Source organism: Crassostrea angulata, chromosome 1 (assembly GCF_025612915.1).
Source record: "Crassostrea angulata isolate pt1a10 chromosome 1, ASM2561291v2, whole genome shotgun sequence".
In the NCBI taxonomy this organism is placed as follows: Eukaryota; Metazoa; Mollusca; class Bivalvia; order Ostreida; family Ostreidae; genus Magallana; species Magallana angulata.
The window spans coordinates 47,549,625-47,565,847 of NC_069111.1; the positions used below are offsets into that span (position 1 = coordinate 47,549,625).

The window sequence follows — 16,223 nt, forward strand, 5'->3', positions numbered from 1 at the left end:
CATCGCTACACACCCCGTATATACCATGTATACGGTCGAGAGCAGTATTCATGCTTCTCTGCATTCAAGTATTTCATTCACCCGAACACGTTACCTTGACGCTAAGTCATTGTCCATGTAATGCCATATTAACATGATCAAAGAAAGTTCTTCAAAGGCATTTATTGAAAATAAATACATCTTAAATTCAGTTTTTGCCTTCTGGATTTTTATAGGTACTTGAGGGCAGGACCCCCCCCCCCCCCCCCTCGCGCCCCATCCCTAATCCCCCAGTCTTTATTTTTTTTTCATTAAATAATCCTTTAATGACATATTTCTAAAAGATGGGTATGACTTTCATTAACTGTTTGATTTAGGTAAATTAGGTATTAATCATATAAAATAAGTCATACAAGGATTATTTAATGAAAGAAGACCAATGGGTCTACTGTGTACATGTAATGGGGGGGGGGGGGGGGGGTCAGCCCTGTACTCATTCATTTCATTCTATCCATGATTTTTTCTCCTTTTAAATATAAGGTGAAATTCATTCATTTAACTACCCAATAGTATTATAAACTTCTAAATGACATACCGGTACCAGAAAAAAAAATGTAGAAAAAACTTTCCATTATGTTTTTTTTTAATGCATATCTAATATCATAAACATGTTTGCTGTTATGAAATTTATTTAATAATTGGAATGACATGTAAATGATCAAAATAAATTATAAGTGTACATTTCATTTTGCTATTCATACATGAGGGAATACAAAAATTAAATTTTTGGAAGTTTATGAACACAGTTGACATACTCTGCCCTGGCAACAGTACTTGTGAAATCCATGACCTAAAAATGAAAAAGGTATGTTATTAAAGTGACAGCTTGGAATTACAGTGGTTGTGTGTGATAGGGTATGGCAGTCGCCCGCTTGGATACGGGGGTTCTCTCCAGGTACTCCGGCTTCTTCCCACACCAATGACCCCCTCACACTAACATCCGTGCCAACGAGAGATATTAAAATAAGTTGTAGAACTTGCTTATCAATCGTTGTCAAATAAATAAAGTTACGTTGTTCTTTTTTTTACAGTGATAGATTCTTACAGCGTACTCATTGGTTCTATATATACATTTTCTGGATATTCTTGCAACTCAGTAATATTTACTATAGTGCTAATGTAACAATACAGATATATGAGATACAGAATTTCCTTACCACAGTCAAACACAAGAATTCCTGGTTCTACATGAGAAATACTCTCCGACAAGGAAATATTGCACATTCGACAACACCTGAAAATACACAATGTTTTCAGTAGTTTACGGAACAATTTACAGTCAGTGTGCAGGTTTCTGTTAACCATAAATAGCACGTATGCTACACTATGGAAATTGATTACTTAAGCTAGACATGGACACCACATCAAAAGGCTCTAATGTTAGAAAAAGACATACAATGTACATGTAAGAATGAAAAGGAGCTTTTAGCAGATCATCTGAAATTGACATTTAATTGAAAATCTTGGTCCAAGATTGGTCTTTCAATATTCGAGTTCCATCTGATTTTAAATAAAATAGGTAAATCATTTGATTATCAGACATTATTACTATAGGAGGCTACAGTTGCAGAGCTTTGGGTTGATACCTTAGAAACCCTGCATGCGAGACACATACTTGAGAATGTTAGTAGTAATGCCCCAGTGACATTCCGAATCTTCCATGTATCTTCTCCCATCAGCAGGCTTCTCTGACAGCAGCGTCATCTGTCACATAAAGGAGTGATAATTTAAGAACCACTAAAAGAAATCACAGTCTGTGCCTCGATATTTCAATTTAAATGAGAAACACAAAATGCAGATGATTTGCCATTGCCTTTTCAACATTAAAAAGACACGAAGTTAAGCACCTCACATTTCAAAATTTAGTCATTTTCAACATCTTTCATTTCATTCTACAAGGCCCTGTCTAGAATTTTTTGTTATTTCTTTAAAGGATAAATTTTCAAATCTACCAGTTGCTCATTGGTTCTTTCTTTGCGTGAACCTCTGGATTTCCTTTCTACAGACACAGCATACTGTAACTACAAACCAAATGTTTCCAGTTAAACATCATATGATTGGAAACCTATTTTAATGAATTTAATTAAATCTTGTAGATGTATGCATGTACCAACCTCAGGCATAAGTGTGTTCGGTTTCTTGGCCCACAAATATGAGTCAATTTTTTCTAGAAGATTGTGCATCACATTTCTACAAAGGCAAAAAGTTAATCTGTATCATAACAGTCATGTTTTTCTTCAACAATTAAAAAATTCAATACATACTAATTTTAAAATGCATGCATGCATATATAATAATTTTTACAGTTTTTCTGCAACTCCAAAATGCAGTTAAACGTGTTTCAAAATCCAAAATCTGGTGCAAATTTGAATTTTTAGACTCTACCTCTCTTTAACGATTAAAAAAAAGAATTATTGATAAGTAATTATATATGAGTCAAAAGTGACCCTGTCTAACCTTTGATGTCTGTGGTTTAATGCTGTAGTAATACTGGACTGGTAGACAGACTGGTCAATGCAGCCCTCTGCGACCTCCATCTCTGTCCAAATCCCCACACAGACCGACTCGTCCAAGTGCTGGAGCATCAGAGATGCCACCTCACCCAAGGAGATGCACCCCCCACCACACACTGGTCCATCTGAAAACTCTGTTGTCTCCTTATGTGTTAAGCTTTCAGTTTCTAAGCCACAAAATGCTGGGGATTCGGATTTTCTTTCATGAAAAGTTTTATTCTCAAGATCTCCACAGGGGCTTTCTTTACCGGGGGTATTTGGAACACTTATATCACTATTTTTCACCTGGGAATGCAAATCAGACGATTCAGACATCTTTTCGAAGCTTGATTGGTTATCTGACGCCTCTTTGTGAACCAATGAATTATCATGGGCTGTTGGATTTCTATAGCTATTGTTTTCAACATTAGAATGATACTTCTTTTGATGATTGTCAGAATACAACTGAAACAGTTCTACGAAGGATTTCCAGTCACTTATTGTCTCTGGAAGAAGATCTGTTGGAACATTTTCAAAGAAATTACAATAATGAAAATATTTACACAGTACATGTATATCTATAAAAAAAATTTTAATTTGTTGGTACTGTTCTTGTCACAATTAAAAGATAAGGTTCAGATTTTTACCCATTTCACTGAAAAGTTGAAGATCTCCAAGACAGAATATCATGGTGGCCATTTCTCTCCATTTCTGCTGCTTTTTCAATAAGATGAGACAACCTCTCCAATAACTGTTTAAGGAATAGAGAAGAATAACAAGAGTTATTCCCCTTGAAAACAATCACATTCTACAAATGGTATATTTGTCTAATCATTGTATTTAGAGGCATTTTTTTTTTTAAAAATCCTAATGCATAATGTATTATTCATCCATTTTGATAAATGATTTTTACATGCATTAAAAACAGCAACTAATTACATTCATACTACAACACATCTATTTTACTACCAGTAAATAAATATCATTACTGTTTCTAAAATTCATACATTTCATTTCCAATTCAATCAAATTTCTCCATCTTTAATAGAATTTGTGAAATAAGGTTCTAATATCATGCACTTTAAGTAGTCAAACTCTGCAACATTTATGAAATTTACATAGAGAACACAAAACTAGAGTTGCTCGTACTAAAACCCTGGTGTACGAAATAGAAAACACCAAGAGTTACCTACCCTGACTCTGTACACATGCTAAAACATTTTTCTCTGTGATCCTCACTGATGTTGAGTAGAATAAAGTCTACTTTATCCCTGTCTTCCCAAGCCACACAATGGCTAGACAGCCTGTGTTAGAGATGGATTAATGTAATACATCTAAATATCAGCTTTGGCTAAAATTGTTAAACTTTTAATACTCAGTAATTCAAAATTAATCCTTTCAAATATATATCATATGAAAATATATAAGATAAAACAACTGAGAGACAAATACTTTTTAAACCATTGTTTTGGGACCAAAAATACCCAATTGATGGCATGAACAACAAATTGCCTGTCATACCAGGGGTTGCCATCTTCATCCTTGAGCTGCTGAGATACCACAGTCTTCCCCAGTAATGTACGAAGCCAAGTCAGTGCCACTCTCTCCTCCGTTATCAAGTTACTTTTGAGCAACCTGCAAAATGGAAAAACAATATTGTCACTAACTGCACTGTACTTTTAAATTTCATTACAATATGAAACTGAAAAGCTATTTTGTATCAATAACTTTTTCACAATGCATGACTAAAAGGACAAGTTAAAAGACGATAACCATCATGATTTTACTGTTTTTAATGATCTTAAACAAGTTAGTTTTAAGCCCTTTTGCTGAATACCTGGTCTTAAAATTTTGCCTACAAAAAGGTGGACTGATACATGTATGTTATATATAGTTAATGAATGACTAATGACCTTCTAGATGACTGAAGCTCTACAAATCTCCCACACATGTACTGATCCAGAAGGACGTTCTCATCTTGTTGGTAGTGTTGACATAAATATACGATATCTACTGGCTGGAGATGGTCGCATTTCACACAGAAGGAGACAGTCTCCACTGGAAACCTCTTGAACAATCTAAAATATTAAAATCAGTGAAATTATAAGTGCAGTTTTCAATTTATCAGTAACTCTTTCTAACCCCATTTCTTGATTTAAGTGATTTCATTAAAACCTACTTGTAAACAGAAAACAACGCCCTCTGTTGGTCATGTCTACTCAACTCCAACATGCTAATGGCTTCATCTTTACTCTTCTTATCTAGTGCTAACAAGGAACTGTCCGCTTCATTCTTGACTGAAAAAAAAATAAATCATAAAACCTTTCTAGATAAGTTGATATTCATTGCAATAAATGCAATACATCTTGATTTGCATAAGGATTAAACATTAGAATAAAATATTAACCTTGCAGACTCTGCATCCAAGCTGTCCACACTTGGAACTTATCGTCTTGTGACAAAGTACTCCTCGTTAAGTATACGCTTTGTATCAAATCAATTTTGTCCAGTAAGAAGAAATAGCACCTGACAAATGCTGCTATATCACTAGTATCGAGTGCTGTTACTCCATTCATTCCTAAAGACCGTATGTTTGATATGCCATGTTCTGAAACTTCACAATGTGAACTGTCTAAGAAATTATTTTCTTCAGTATCACAAACACTTGAGTTTTCATTTACAGTACTTTTGCAGGGTCCCTGAGTATTGACTACAGACTCAAGAATACTTGAGCCGCTAATGCCTTCTCCTTTGTCACCAGGGTTACCAAACACATCTGTTTTCATATGTTCTCCACTTAATCTCACAGAGGTATTAAACACAGAAGCGATGTTCGTTTCATTTGTCTGGTAACAGTTTGGACAGATATCACAGAAAGAAATAGCACCAAGATCAGGTCCAATAGAACCAACTATATTATTGAAACATCGGGAGTTAAAACAATGTCTAGTCAAATCTTTCACTAGAGTAAACATTTCACTAGATAGCTGGAGAGGATCTTCTACATTACAGAAATCTTGAACACTGAACTTCTCAAAATCACTGAGCTCTAACATAGGACTTGATGGTTGTTCACATTCTGTATTCATTACTTCCTTGTCTTTCTCTGTGTCATCTAGAGCCGTCTGAACATCTTCCATAACATCACTTTTATTCTCCTCTTTTGAAGACTCGGTAACCAGCCTTAGCCTGCATCTCTCTGAATGTTTACTTTGTAGCACCTTCAAATATTTTTGAGTATTTAAATTCTTCATCACAGTATTCAGAGAAATCATCCAATCAGCAAGTGTCTCCCACAATGCATCAGGATTAAGCATGACAGAAAAGTCCTGCAGCTTTGCCCTAGTTTTGACAGTTTTCTGGATAAACTCATTGAGGCCCAATATGGGTGATTCTTGCACTGGATCAGAAAGGGGAATGTCTTGTTTCAATTCTTGTTCTTCAGGTATACAGGAAGTTACCTTAATCAAACAGAAAAAACATAATATGATACATGAAAAAAAAACCATTTTCCCAATATGAACATACAAGAAGACAATGTCAAATTGATTTTGTTTTCTGTGAAAATAAAAATAGCTACTTTATAATAGGCTAGTTGAGTTAATAGCATATAATTATATGCATCAAGTATGAAATACCTTTTAAGCAGTGGAAATTAATACCCTTATCACAAACCTTGGGCTCTATTTGAAATGAAATTTCATCCAAAGTCACTTTAAAAAGCAAGGAAGGAAATATGAGATTTACCTACTCCTTGCTCTGTCAGTGCGAATATAAGTTAAAGCTGTTCAAGATGGATTTTATGATTACATTATTTGGGTCATCTTTTGGTAAATGTTGATGATGATGTAACATTGATTTTGTTAAAATGACCTCAGTTGAAGATTATGATACACCCTTAGGTCACGAACAACATTTGCGGGAGCATGAACCATTGGTGTTTTGAATTCTTTTAAAAGTTATGGATCAGACATGAAAGTTAAGTTGGGCAGGTATGGAGTCAGATAGTAATGTTGAATCCAATATATCACAACCTTGACTTCTGATAGGTATAAAAAGGCCCTTTTTGACTGACTGACAAACAACATGTTTTTTATCTATGTTGGGGAGCTTTCAAAGTCAGAGAGAAACTGGAACTGAATGATGTCCCTGTCAATGAAAGGCATATAGACAAACCTCAGTCAGCACAATTATTTGGACCTGTGATCTGTGGATCATATCCATTTACACACTGTAGGGGCACAATAATCTGTTTATGTACATGTAATATAGAAAAAAATGATCCATAGATAAATAACATCTAAGATGCGGACGAAACTTAAACCTCAAACTTACCTGTATCTGAACTGGTGATTCTTTAGAATCTTTGGGGGAAGATGAAATTCTTTTCTTTTCTTTGATTGTATCCAAGAACTTCTTCTTAGTGTTAGCAAACTTAGACTGTAAACTGAAATAAAAAACACATTGGCCATATTTACTGGTTAGCTCTTCATTTGTGGGTGTTTTTATAAAATGTACATAAAGTAACTTTTACTGGAGTAGGGCAATATCAGATGAATAAACAACAATTTTTCACAGAAGGTTCAACAATTGAGCATGGTATGACTGACTGACCTGCCCTTGACAGAGGTCAAGGTCATTTTGGTGGGTTCTTCCCATGACTGACTGAGAGGAGACACTGAAGGTGAAGGTAATTCTGCTGCATTAGGCTGGATCAGACTGGGTTTCTCTGTCATCGCAGGGCAACTCTCTGTTCTTTTAAGAGGGGAAGAATTTGATTGGGTGACTGGAATGCTATTCAAATATTCATTGGGAGCTGAATTTGAGATCATTTCTTTGGAGGAATGGGAGGATTCTTGCTTCTTGTGCTCTGTAAATCAGACACTAATTCAAATTACATTACATGTTACATTACAGGTACAATATGTTGATATCTATGCCTAATTTGTAAATTGAAATTCAGGTAAGATAGTATTAAACTATATAAACACTATTTACATGTCATATTTTGAAGAAAGAAATCACAATTACCTCTATCTGTCTCCTTTAATTTACTCCCTGAAAATTTAAAGGAAATGCTTAAATTTTTCAGTATATTTTATTTTTTGTGATGTCCTTCTGAAAATAATATAATTCTGAGTCTAATACATCAATTTTTTACATGCTTAAAAATTTTCTTCGAGTTGTGAAATTATTAATTGTTATAGATATACATGTATTAATTGATATTCATATTTCTTTTTTAAAAATCCATCATTCATGTCTTCTATTAAAAATGGTGTAATGGCATCATTTAAAAAGTGATACTATTCTATAATCATATAGCAATATTTGAAAAAAAAAAAAAATCTTTTTAATCAGAAAATTAATACCTGTTGGTGATTTTATATTGAACTGATTTTAAATAAAAATGAAAGCAAAAAGAAAGACATTACTTTCTACAATTATTTGCAAATATAAGATAATTATTTGCAAATATAAGATAAAATTAATAAAGTTAACAAAATTAATGTTTTACTTGAATTTCTTCGTCTGTGTTTCTCGTCCTTTGGTTTTCTTCCATCAATGTCCACCGTGACTGCTTTTTTGCGAGTGCTTGACTTTCTCTGCCCGTCTGATACAGACTTTTTCACAATGAGCGGTGTGAGATCTGTAAGTACCAAATTTCTGGTTCAATGACTTGACCCTCTAGTAAGACAGAGACCTCTCTCTTGCTTTTAACAAACTTTTGAATTAAAAGACAAATTTTTTGTTACCTCAAATCTAGCTGATAATATGTTCATTTTTGTCAAATACAAATATAAATACATCAGTTTCAAATAGTATGTGCACTAATAAATAGCTCAATGTCAAACACAATATATCAAAGGAATACATTTTTTATGTCGAACAAAACCATACATGATCAGCACATAGAGTAACCAACTCTTGCACTGTACATTTACTGATCTTCAGACTTAATTTGATCAAATACTTTAAATCCCATACTCCTAACCTTTAAGGAAATGAAGTTAATCTACAGTTTGACAGTCTGACGAAGTGTAATACTTTATTACCTTGGTCTTGAATAGATACTATTTCAATAATCTCATCCTTAACTAGTCCATTCTGAGAAGAATTTGCTTGTTCAAATGAGTTCTCATTCAAATCACCATTTAATTTGGGTTTCTTTGTTGCCAATTTTATAGACCCCCTTGGTATAAGAATTTCATCATCAGCAAATATGTCATCCGAATTAATTAAGCGGTTCAGGCTTTCTTTGTTCAGTTCGGTATGATTCTCCACTTCAGATGATTCAACCTTTACATGGCCACTATTAATAGTACATACTGGCATATCCTGATTTTTCTCCAACTGTTCTGAACTCTCAGTATCCACAAAACACCTCTCTTGGTCTTGTTTTGATTTATCATTAGAATTTAAGTCTTTCTCCAATTCATCCTCATCTACAATGTTCACAATGACTTCATTTGTACCAGATGGTAACTTTCCTGGAGAAGATGTCCCAGAATCCACTTCATCTTGAGATCCCGTCTCATTCCAGGAATCCAGAGAAGCGGAACTCTTAGAATTTTTTATCTGGTAGATTCCAGAATCCAGACGTACTACGGAAGCTCCAGAACTTGATCGACTCCGACTATATTCCGACCCCTCAGTCTCTGAGCTTGAAGCAGCTTCTGCAGAAATCTTTTCAAATATTTCCATCACTTTTCCTTCGTGTTCTGATTGGCAGCCATTGTGAATGTTTTGTACAAGGTCTTTTAACATTTTCCGAGACAAATGTCTTCCACCGTGGTTGGCCATGATTGACTGGCTGTACGTCCCACACACCTGGGCCGCCAGCTCCCACAATTTACGACTGACCAAAACAGAAACTGTCTGAGAGGCTGACATCAATATCAATTTGAGGATTTCTCCCGATGTCAAGAAAACGTATATCTCTGTTCCATGAATTCCAGCTTCCAATATATCTATTTGTAAAAGGAAAAAATTATTTTCACTCATTTGATTAAGAAATGTATGAATGAATATCATCTTTAGTGAGAATACTGAAGTCCAAGTATCACCTGTTTGGAATTCTGTCCATAGTATGACCTTTGGCTGTTCTTGTAGGGGGTCGAGCAGGATTAATTTGGTTTTGTTCCATGTCAATATAAACTTATTACTGCAAACAAACAAAACCACAAAGATAACACTGATGATACTGAGATTTATTAAAGTGACTTTTATTTCAACAGTTGCATTTTAAAAGAAGATTCAGTGTAATTTAAATAACATCATTCTTTAATTCAGCACATATAACATAACTATGGATATAATTCATATTGACAAAATGTTTGTACAAATATAAATCTGCACAACGACAAGAAATGCCAACATCACTATAATTCACCCATTATATAAACTTACTTACCTTAAACATTTCAAAACAGGAAAATTGATGCCCAGAGGAGGAAATTCCTTCTTTTCTAATCTCCATGTGTTATCTCTATATGAAATAAAACTGCAAAGGTTAACCAATTATACTTCCTTTACCCTCTTTCATTGCAATAGCTCTTAACACTCTTAAACTGTCACAGCACCAGGAAACTTAAAACCTGAGAAAATTGCGAGACCTTGTTTACCATGATCAACAGTTTTAATGAGGACCACAAAATGTTAATCGGATTGATTAAAAGTACAGACAAAAATAATTTTGACAGTTTTTTTCTTTTGATTTGTAAATACCTGATAGACAGCACATGAACTGGTGGAATGGCCAGCAGTTGTTTGAACTGGTGAGTGTGTTGGACATTGCCCTCAATATCTACCTGAAACAAACATCAAATCAGGCCATTAATACAGTACAAGGAAACCAAAAACAAGAGAGGGGGTGGTATATAATACCGTACACAAGTTCTCTAGCTGAAGGATATATATAACACATGCAACAATTTTGTACTGCTAATTAATGAGCAGTGGCCAAGATTTTCTCATCTTTTCCTAAATACTTCTGCAAATTAATCTCAAAATCCTAATCAGCCCATTTTCATACCTTGAACAATTCAAAATAATGTAAATTTCTTGCCATTAATAGTTTTCTTTACAAAAACGAAAAACATCAGGAAATGATTAACTAAAAAAAATGAACCTTGTCGTAAAATTCTTCCTTACAAAAGGAAATAACTTAACTGTCTCCTTATTTGACCAACATTGACAAGTACATGTATGCTTTTCGAATTCTATAATTCAAATAATCTAGAGATTAAACTATTTTCGCACAACAAATGAAGTCATTACAAGAAATTAAATACCAGTACCCAGGAATGACTGCTTACCATACAAAGATAGCAGACAAAAATTCTACATGAGTGCAAGCAAATTCTTTCCTTAGTCTTGTAAAAAAAAGTTTAAGATCTTATAACATCTTTCATAGCTTCACTTTATTTTGCCAGATGATGTCTTATTTATTTATATTTACAACTATGTATTTATTGAGTCTGAGAATAATAATTTCTACTAATTCCTGAACTTACGAAACTGATTTGTACACCAAAACATTACATGTATTAATAAGGAATTATTTGGGGCAAAATAAAAGTCTACCAAATTTGAGTGTTTACAATGTTCAAGCATATAATAAGTGATTAACAATATCTGATTTATTTAATACATACCTCCCATAGGCGAGATCCAGGTCTGGCACAGTACATAATGGGCACTGTATTATCACCTTGTAGAAAACAGGCTCCGTAAACACCATCTCTATAAAATAAGTTACATCATCACGTAACAAAAATATAATAGGGATATTGTAGTCTTATCAATATGAGTGAAAATAATTCAAAGGTGTAAAAATTTACCTTGGTTTTGTTCCAATCTGTAGATAGTTATGTCTGCAATGTAAATTAGTATGCCAATAAATAAACTTGTAAATTTTTCATATATGACTGCCATCTGTGCATTTCATGGTCAACTAATAAATTTATGCATATAAGTTTAAAACTTTGGAATTCATGTTACAATTTTTATTTTGAGTATGCATGAAAGTATTAAGGTAAGACATTCAAGACCATATAGAAAAAAAATCAAATTATTATTTTTCTGGACTCTAGTCCAGGTAGCTTGTATTTCCTGCACATCAGAGTGTAACTACATGTAAACAAAGGAATCCTGACTTACTTGGCTGTGTTACAGAGGAAGCACTCAGTGCGTGTGGACACGAGGAGCTTGTCTTGGTAGAAGTCTAGCTGTATGACAGGCACAGACAAATTCAGGATGACCTCTACTGGAACCTGCACCAAGTTCTTCATCTACAATAAGAGAGCAGTACAAGGGAGATAACTCTCTACTACAATAAAACTATTCAGAGACCAGTAAGATTTATAGGTTACCAGTGATTCTATATTGAGTCCTTTTTGCTTGGCAATTTTATACACATGCACAGGCTGACCAGATTAAATATATTGGCTACAATGATTCAATTTTGAATTAATTAAAAGTGTCCAAAATGTTTAAATGATAGGGAAAACTGCTTATGATCTTTATACATACAAAAATGCAGAGACCAGCATAAATTACAGTACCGACCAGACCCAACATAACACCAGAGCAGACTCCAATCAAATCCTGGGTTTACATAAGGGTTTACTCTGGGTCTGCTTTTTGAAAATTTGCGTCCACATGGGGTTAACTTTAGGTCCACTCGGAATTTATTTTAGATTTACTTGGGGTTTGCTTTGTGGGTCCAATATACGCACTAAAGTGTGAACTAGACCCATCTTTTATCTTACCACCTTACTCCCTGTAATTCCTACCCCTTGTATATTCCAAATACATATGAAGAGTCTGATTTTAGTGGTCTACTTCTGATCTGGGTTTACTCTCATATCCACTCTGGGTATACTTGGGGTTAACTTAGGCCAGTTAATGTCTGCTCTAGTAAACCCAGAGTAAATCCAAAGCAGACCCCAAAAGTACCAAGGGTTTAGTTGGGGTCTACTTTCTGTTAGGCTGGGTCTGATTGACACTGTGTCTTAGCTACCATTGATTCTATTTTTAATCAGAGTGGTTATTAAGTTGAAATTATTAGAAAACTGCTTCAGAATTTTACACATTTCACAAAGTTATTGTTGAATCAGTTATTCCATCTGATCGCATTTCCAGTGGTTACCTTTGAGGACGGGATGTTGGCGACCACTACATTGCCTATGTTATCTGCAGTATACAGCTTCTGCCCTGATGGGTCCCAGTGAATACAGCTGACCGTCCGGTGTAGGTGATTGCTCACTGACCGCAGCCTCTCAGGTTTCTGTCTCTTGTCAATATTCAGCTCCATCACTTGGACAAGGCCATTTCTGGTATAAAATCATGGAGCATAATCATTATTTTGAGGATTGAATTTTACTTTGGATGACTTTAATCTTTTAAATAAGATTTCTCTGTCAATAAATCTATTGATTTGTTCTGAATAATAATAATAATAATAATAATAATAATAGTTTATTTCCAATTTTGGGCCCAGAGGGCATACAAGATTACAGATATTAGATAGAAATGCCTAAATAATAGATTCAACATATAAAAATAGTCCATACACATACATGAACTTGTAACAGCCGGGCAAATGTACATCAGTATGTCAAAACATATGAACAGTGTGCATATAATATATAGTCATAAAGGTAATTTATACAAATATAAAGATAGTATCATGATTTGTATAAGTAATTCACCGGTCATTTAGATCTCAAAGTATTCTGTCTTTTTTTGAAAGCATTGATCAGAAATTCACTTAACTTTGTAGTTATTATTTTGTCTTCATTCGACATTAACCAGATAAATTTGTCTTTCTTTGTTAAAAGTATAAAGTTTTTGTTGAGTATTGAGACATAATTGAAAAATGAATTTCTTTCTTCTTTATTTAATAGACATTCAGTAAGAAAGTGGCTTTCATCTTCTACACAATTTTCGTTACATAATAAACATGTCCTTTTGTTTCTTTCTAAAGGAATTCTTTGACCAGTATTATTTTTTGTATATTCATATCTACCTCTTTCAACTCGTAAGTCATGTGCACTTATTCTGAATCTACAAAGTATTTTTCTTAAATTATGAGAATGGATAAACATATATGATTCCATTGTAAAATGCTGACCCGTAGAAAATAATACATCTATAAGTAATTTGAACACAAATATTTACATATGTAGTATATTGAGAACGTAAACAAGGCCATGCAGCCTCTGTATCAACAAGGATTTCAAATTTAATATCAATACATACATCATGGAGAAGGCCACTGTTTTGTTTGATGCACACAGTTTCACATTATTAACTGAAGAAGGTTCCTGCAGATAAGAGAGAACAATTTACACAATTAAGTCTATAATTCATAATGAACATGACAAATGCTATGTTATAATGTGCATGCTGTATGTACATTATTTAGCTTGATGCTAATTTTCTGGTAAATTCCAAGCCAAAATTGAAGTAATCCAGATGTGACAGTAAATGTAATTGTGTAATTGTATAGTAATATACATGCATTTTGAAATTTTTGAAACTATCTCCACCAAAATAAAATGTACATGTATATCATAAACTCTTAAAATGGTGAAATTATAAACCCATGAAAATAACCTGCTATAGAGTACAACACTGTAGTTGCAAAACTTCCTCATATACTCTAGACTACATGCTGCAATAAAACTACAGCTACTTTAAACACCCCATACTTATCTTTAATAGTCTTAATTACTAGATGCTCTAATTCTGCTACTGTGTGTCACTGTCTCAATTATCCTCTGATAAGCGGTAGGGTTTCAGAACATTTCATTTTATCATTTTTGTTTATTTTACTGTTCTTTTTTAGATTTGTTCCAAGTCTATATCATGTTAAATGACTTTTTACATGTATATTCAAGAACAAAATCCATGCCACTTTGAGTGCATGTAAAATCATGTTGACAAGAAACAATCATTCTGAAAGATGACTGAATTACTGTACAAGTTTAGCCAGTCAGACAACACGTGCTTGACTTTTACCTCTTCGGTGAAGACAACCTGGAGATGTCGCAGACTGTTCTTGTCAAAGATGTAAACAGAGCCAGTATTACTCCCCACAGCGATGTAGCGACTAGACACATCAAAGCAGGTGTACTGGAAATAGATATAAAAATATATACCTCTCAACTCAGTGACTGAAATCAAAATACAGCAAAAAGAACTCTTTGTTATTATCACAATTAAAAACTGACAACATGAAATTGTTTTCTTGTACTTAATATCAATCTATATTAAAAAGTTTACTTTAAAAAATGTAGACTTCATGTGCTACTACATGTACATGTATTACAATCTTTAGATAACCTCTCAGTCTGGATCTGAGCTAGGTCCAGGTTGATTAAAACTGGTTTGGGTAGTAAAATTGAAAATCAAAGCAATTTTGATAATTGATAAGCAAAGTTGTTTTGCTTTTGTACCATTCCTATAAATGTATTACCTTAAACTATTCGAAGAGTTGTATATCTTTCTTGAAAAAAATGCAGAGGAAATAAATCTTGAGAAGGAAATTCAAAGGTCATAAATATTCGTTTAATTTTACTAATCTGGCCTGTGAACTGATACACGTACTTGAAAACACTAGCAAAAATTGTTTAATTAAAAGTACAAGGAAGATTAATTTTTTTTTATTTTGTGAGCATACCATGTGTTCACCTACTTTAAAGGATGAGGAGAAAAATGGAAAGTTAACATTTTAGATTCTAAAGCAAAAATAAATCATTACATAAATAGAAAGTAAATCCCTAGTAAAAATGATATTGTTTTTAGGATTAGACACAGTTTGATTATCAAAAGCTTATTTAGTAATTTGTGTACGTCCAAACAAAATAAAATATCAACATATCATTCATATTATAATAATAGAGAATATGTAATTTCTTACTGCTTTGGCATTACCTTTAGCCTAGCAGATCCCCGTAAGGGAGCCTTTAAATCCTCCAAGGAGGATGGCTCCACAAGAAGATAGTCTGTCATTCCTTCAGATGCTGGATGCTCTTGTTTCAGTATCCATATCGACTTCTTTGACCAGAAGTTTTCAGGTTATTCCATTAACTGGTTTATTCGTCCCCATCTTGTCCTTTATTTCATTTTTTAACAGTATCCTTGAAATGAAATAAAGAAAAGTAAACATTAACCACCGTTAACCAGCCGATAAAACCAAACTCTTTGGGGTTTGGATTCAACAGGTTTTAACATTTAAAAAATCAAAGACATAATTTTTAAGTTTCACGTATCCTTGTATGTATTCACCTCGTTGACGAATTTTTAAGTATGGTGATATCACTGCAGGCCAAGTTTCTATTTTTGCACTGAAATCACAACACCACCTTCTTGTCATATGATCAGACGTCGGAGTATTAAGTAAGTTGTACGTATTTTATTCATATTGTAATTTCGTCAACGATTTCACTAAACGGGGGGGTTACAAATATTTTGAAAAACTTGAATAAAATAAATAAAAATAATTATTAATAATTTTTCATTTTTGTCACTGTTTATCGTCTATTTCTTCAGTTTCCCTCCTATATACAAAAGGTACAAACTACCTTTTTATGCAACGATTGTAGTTGATCATCTCAAAATATAAAAATTAAAAATAAAATGAAACGTGCAAGAAGGAATGACATGTTGATTAAATTGCGTGTA

General features: G+C 33.5%; 1 protein-coding gene across 1 annotated transcript; it reads right to left on the reverse strand.

The window, feature by feature from the left end:
* Positions 1-650: 650 nt before the first annotated feature.
* Positions 651-15,940, reverse strand: LOC128158105 (uncharacterized). Its single transcript, XM_052820858.1, has 28 exons — positions 15,828-15,940; positions 15,474-15,679; positions 14,559-14,672; positions 13,797-13,861; positions 12,685-12,868; positions 11,694-11,824; positions 11,375-11,407; positions 11,189-11,276; positions 10,260-10,342; positions 9,946-10,020; positions 9,599-9,696; positions 8,588-9,502; positions 8,050-8,181; positions 7,563-7,589; positions 7,146-7,401; positions 6,867-6,978; positions 4,939-5,992; positions 4,711-4,828; positions 4,445-4,609; positions 4,053-4,166; positions 3,725-3,835; positions 3,179-3,282; positions 2,497-3,049; positions 2,154-2,229; positions 1,992-2,060; positions 1,655-1,743; positions 1,197-1,273; positions 651-829 (listed from the first exon to the last, which is right to left on the reverse strand). The coding sequence occupies exons 2-28, from the start codon at positions 15,549-15,551 to the stop codon at positions 774-776; spliced, it is 4,977 nt and encodes a 1,658-aa protein (XP_052676818.1). The 5' UTR covers positions 15,552-15,679; positions 15,828-15,940; the 3' UTR covers positions 651-773.
* Positions 15,941-16,223: the final 283 nt, after the last annotated feature.

What these genes read in the sequence shown, in the direction of transcription:
- LOC128158105 (XM_052820858.1), bottom strand. Translation starts at nt 15,551, where the DNA reads ATGACAGACTATCTTCTTGTGGAGCCATCCTCCTTGGAGGATTTAAAG. An exon ending in CTGGATCTCGCCTATGGGAG is followed by an intron (nt 10,343 to 11,188) that starts GTATGTATTAAA and finishes TGTTTGTTTCAG; the next exon opens with GTAGATATTGAGGGCAATGT. An exon ending in GCGTTGTTTTCTGTTTACAA is followed by an intron (nt 4,610 to 4,710) that starts GTAGGTTTTAAT and finishes TTAATATTTTAG; the next exon opens with ATTGTTCAAGAGGTTTCCAG.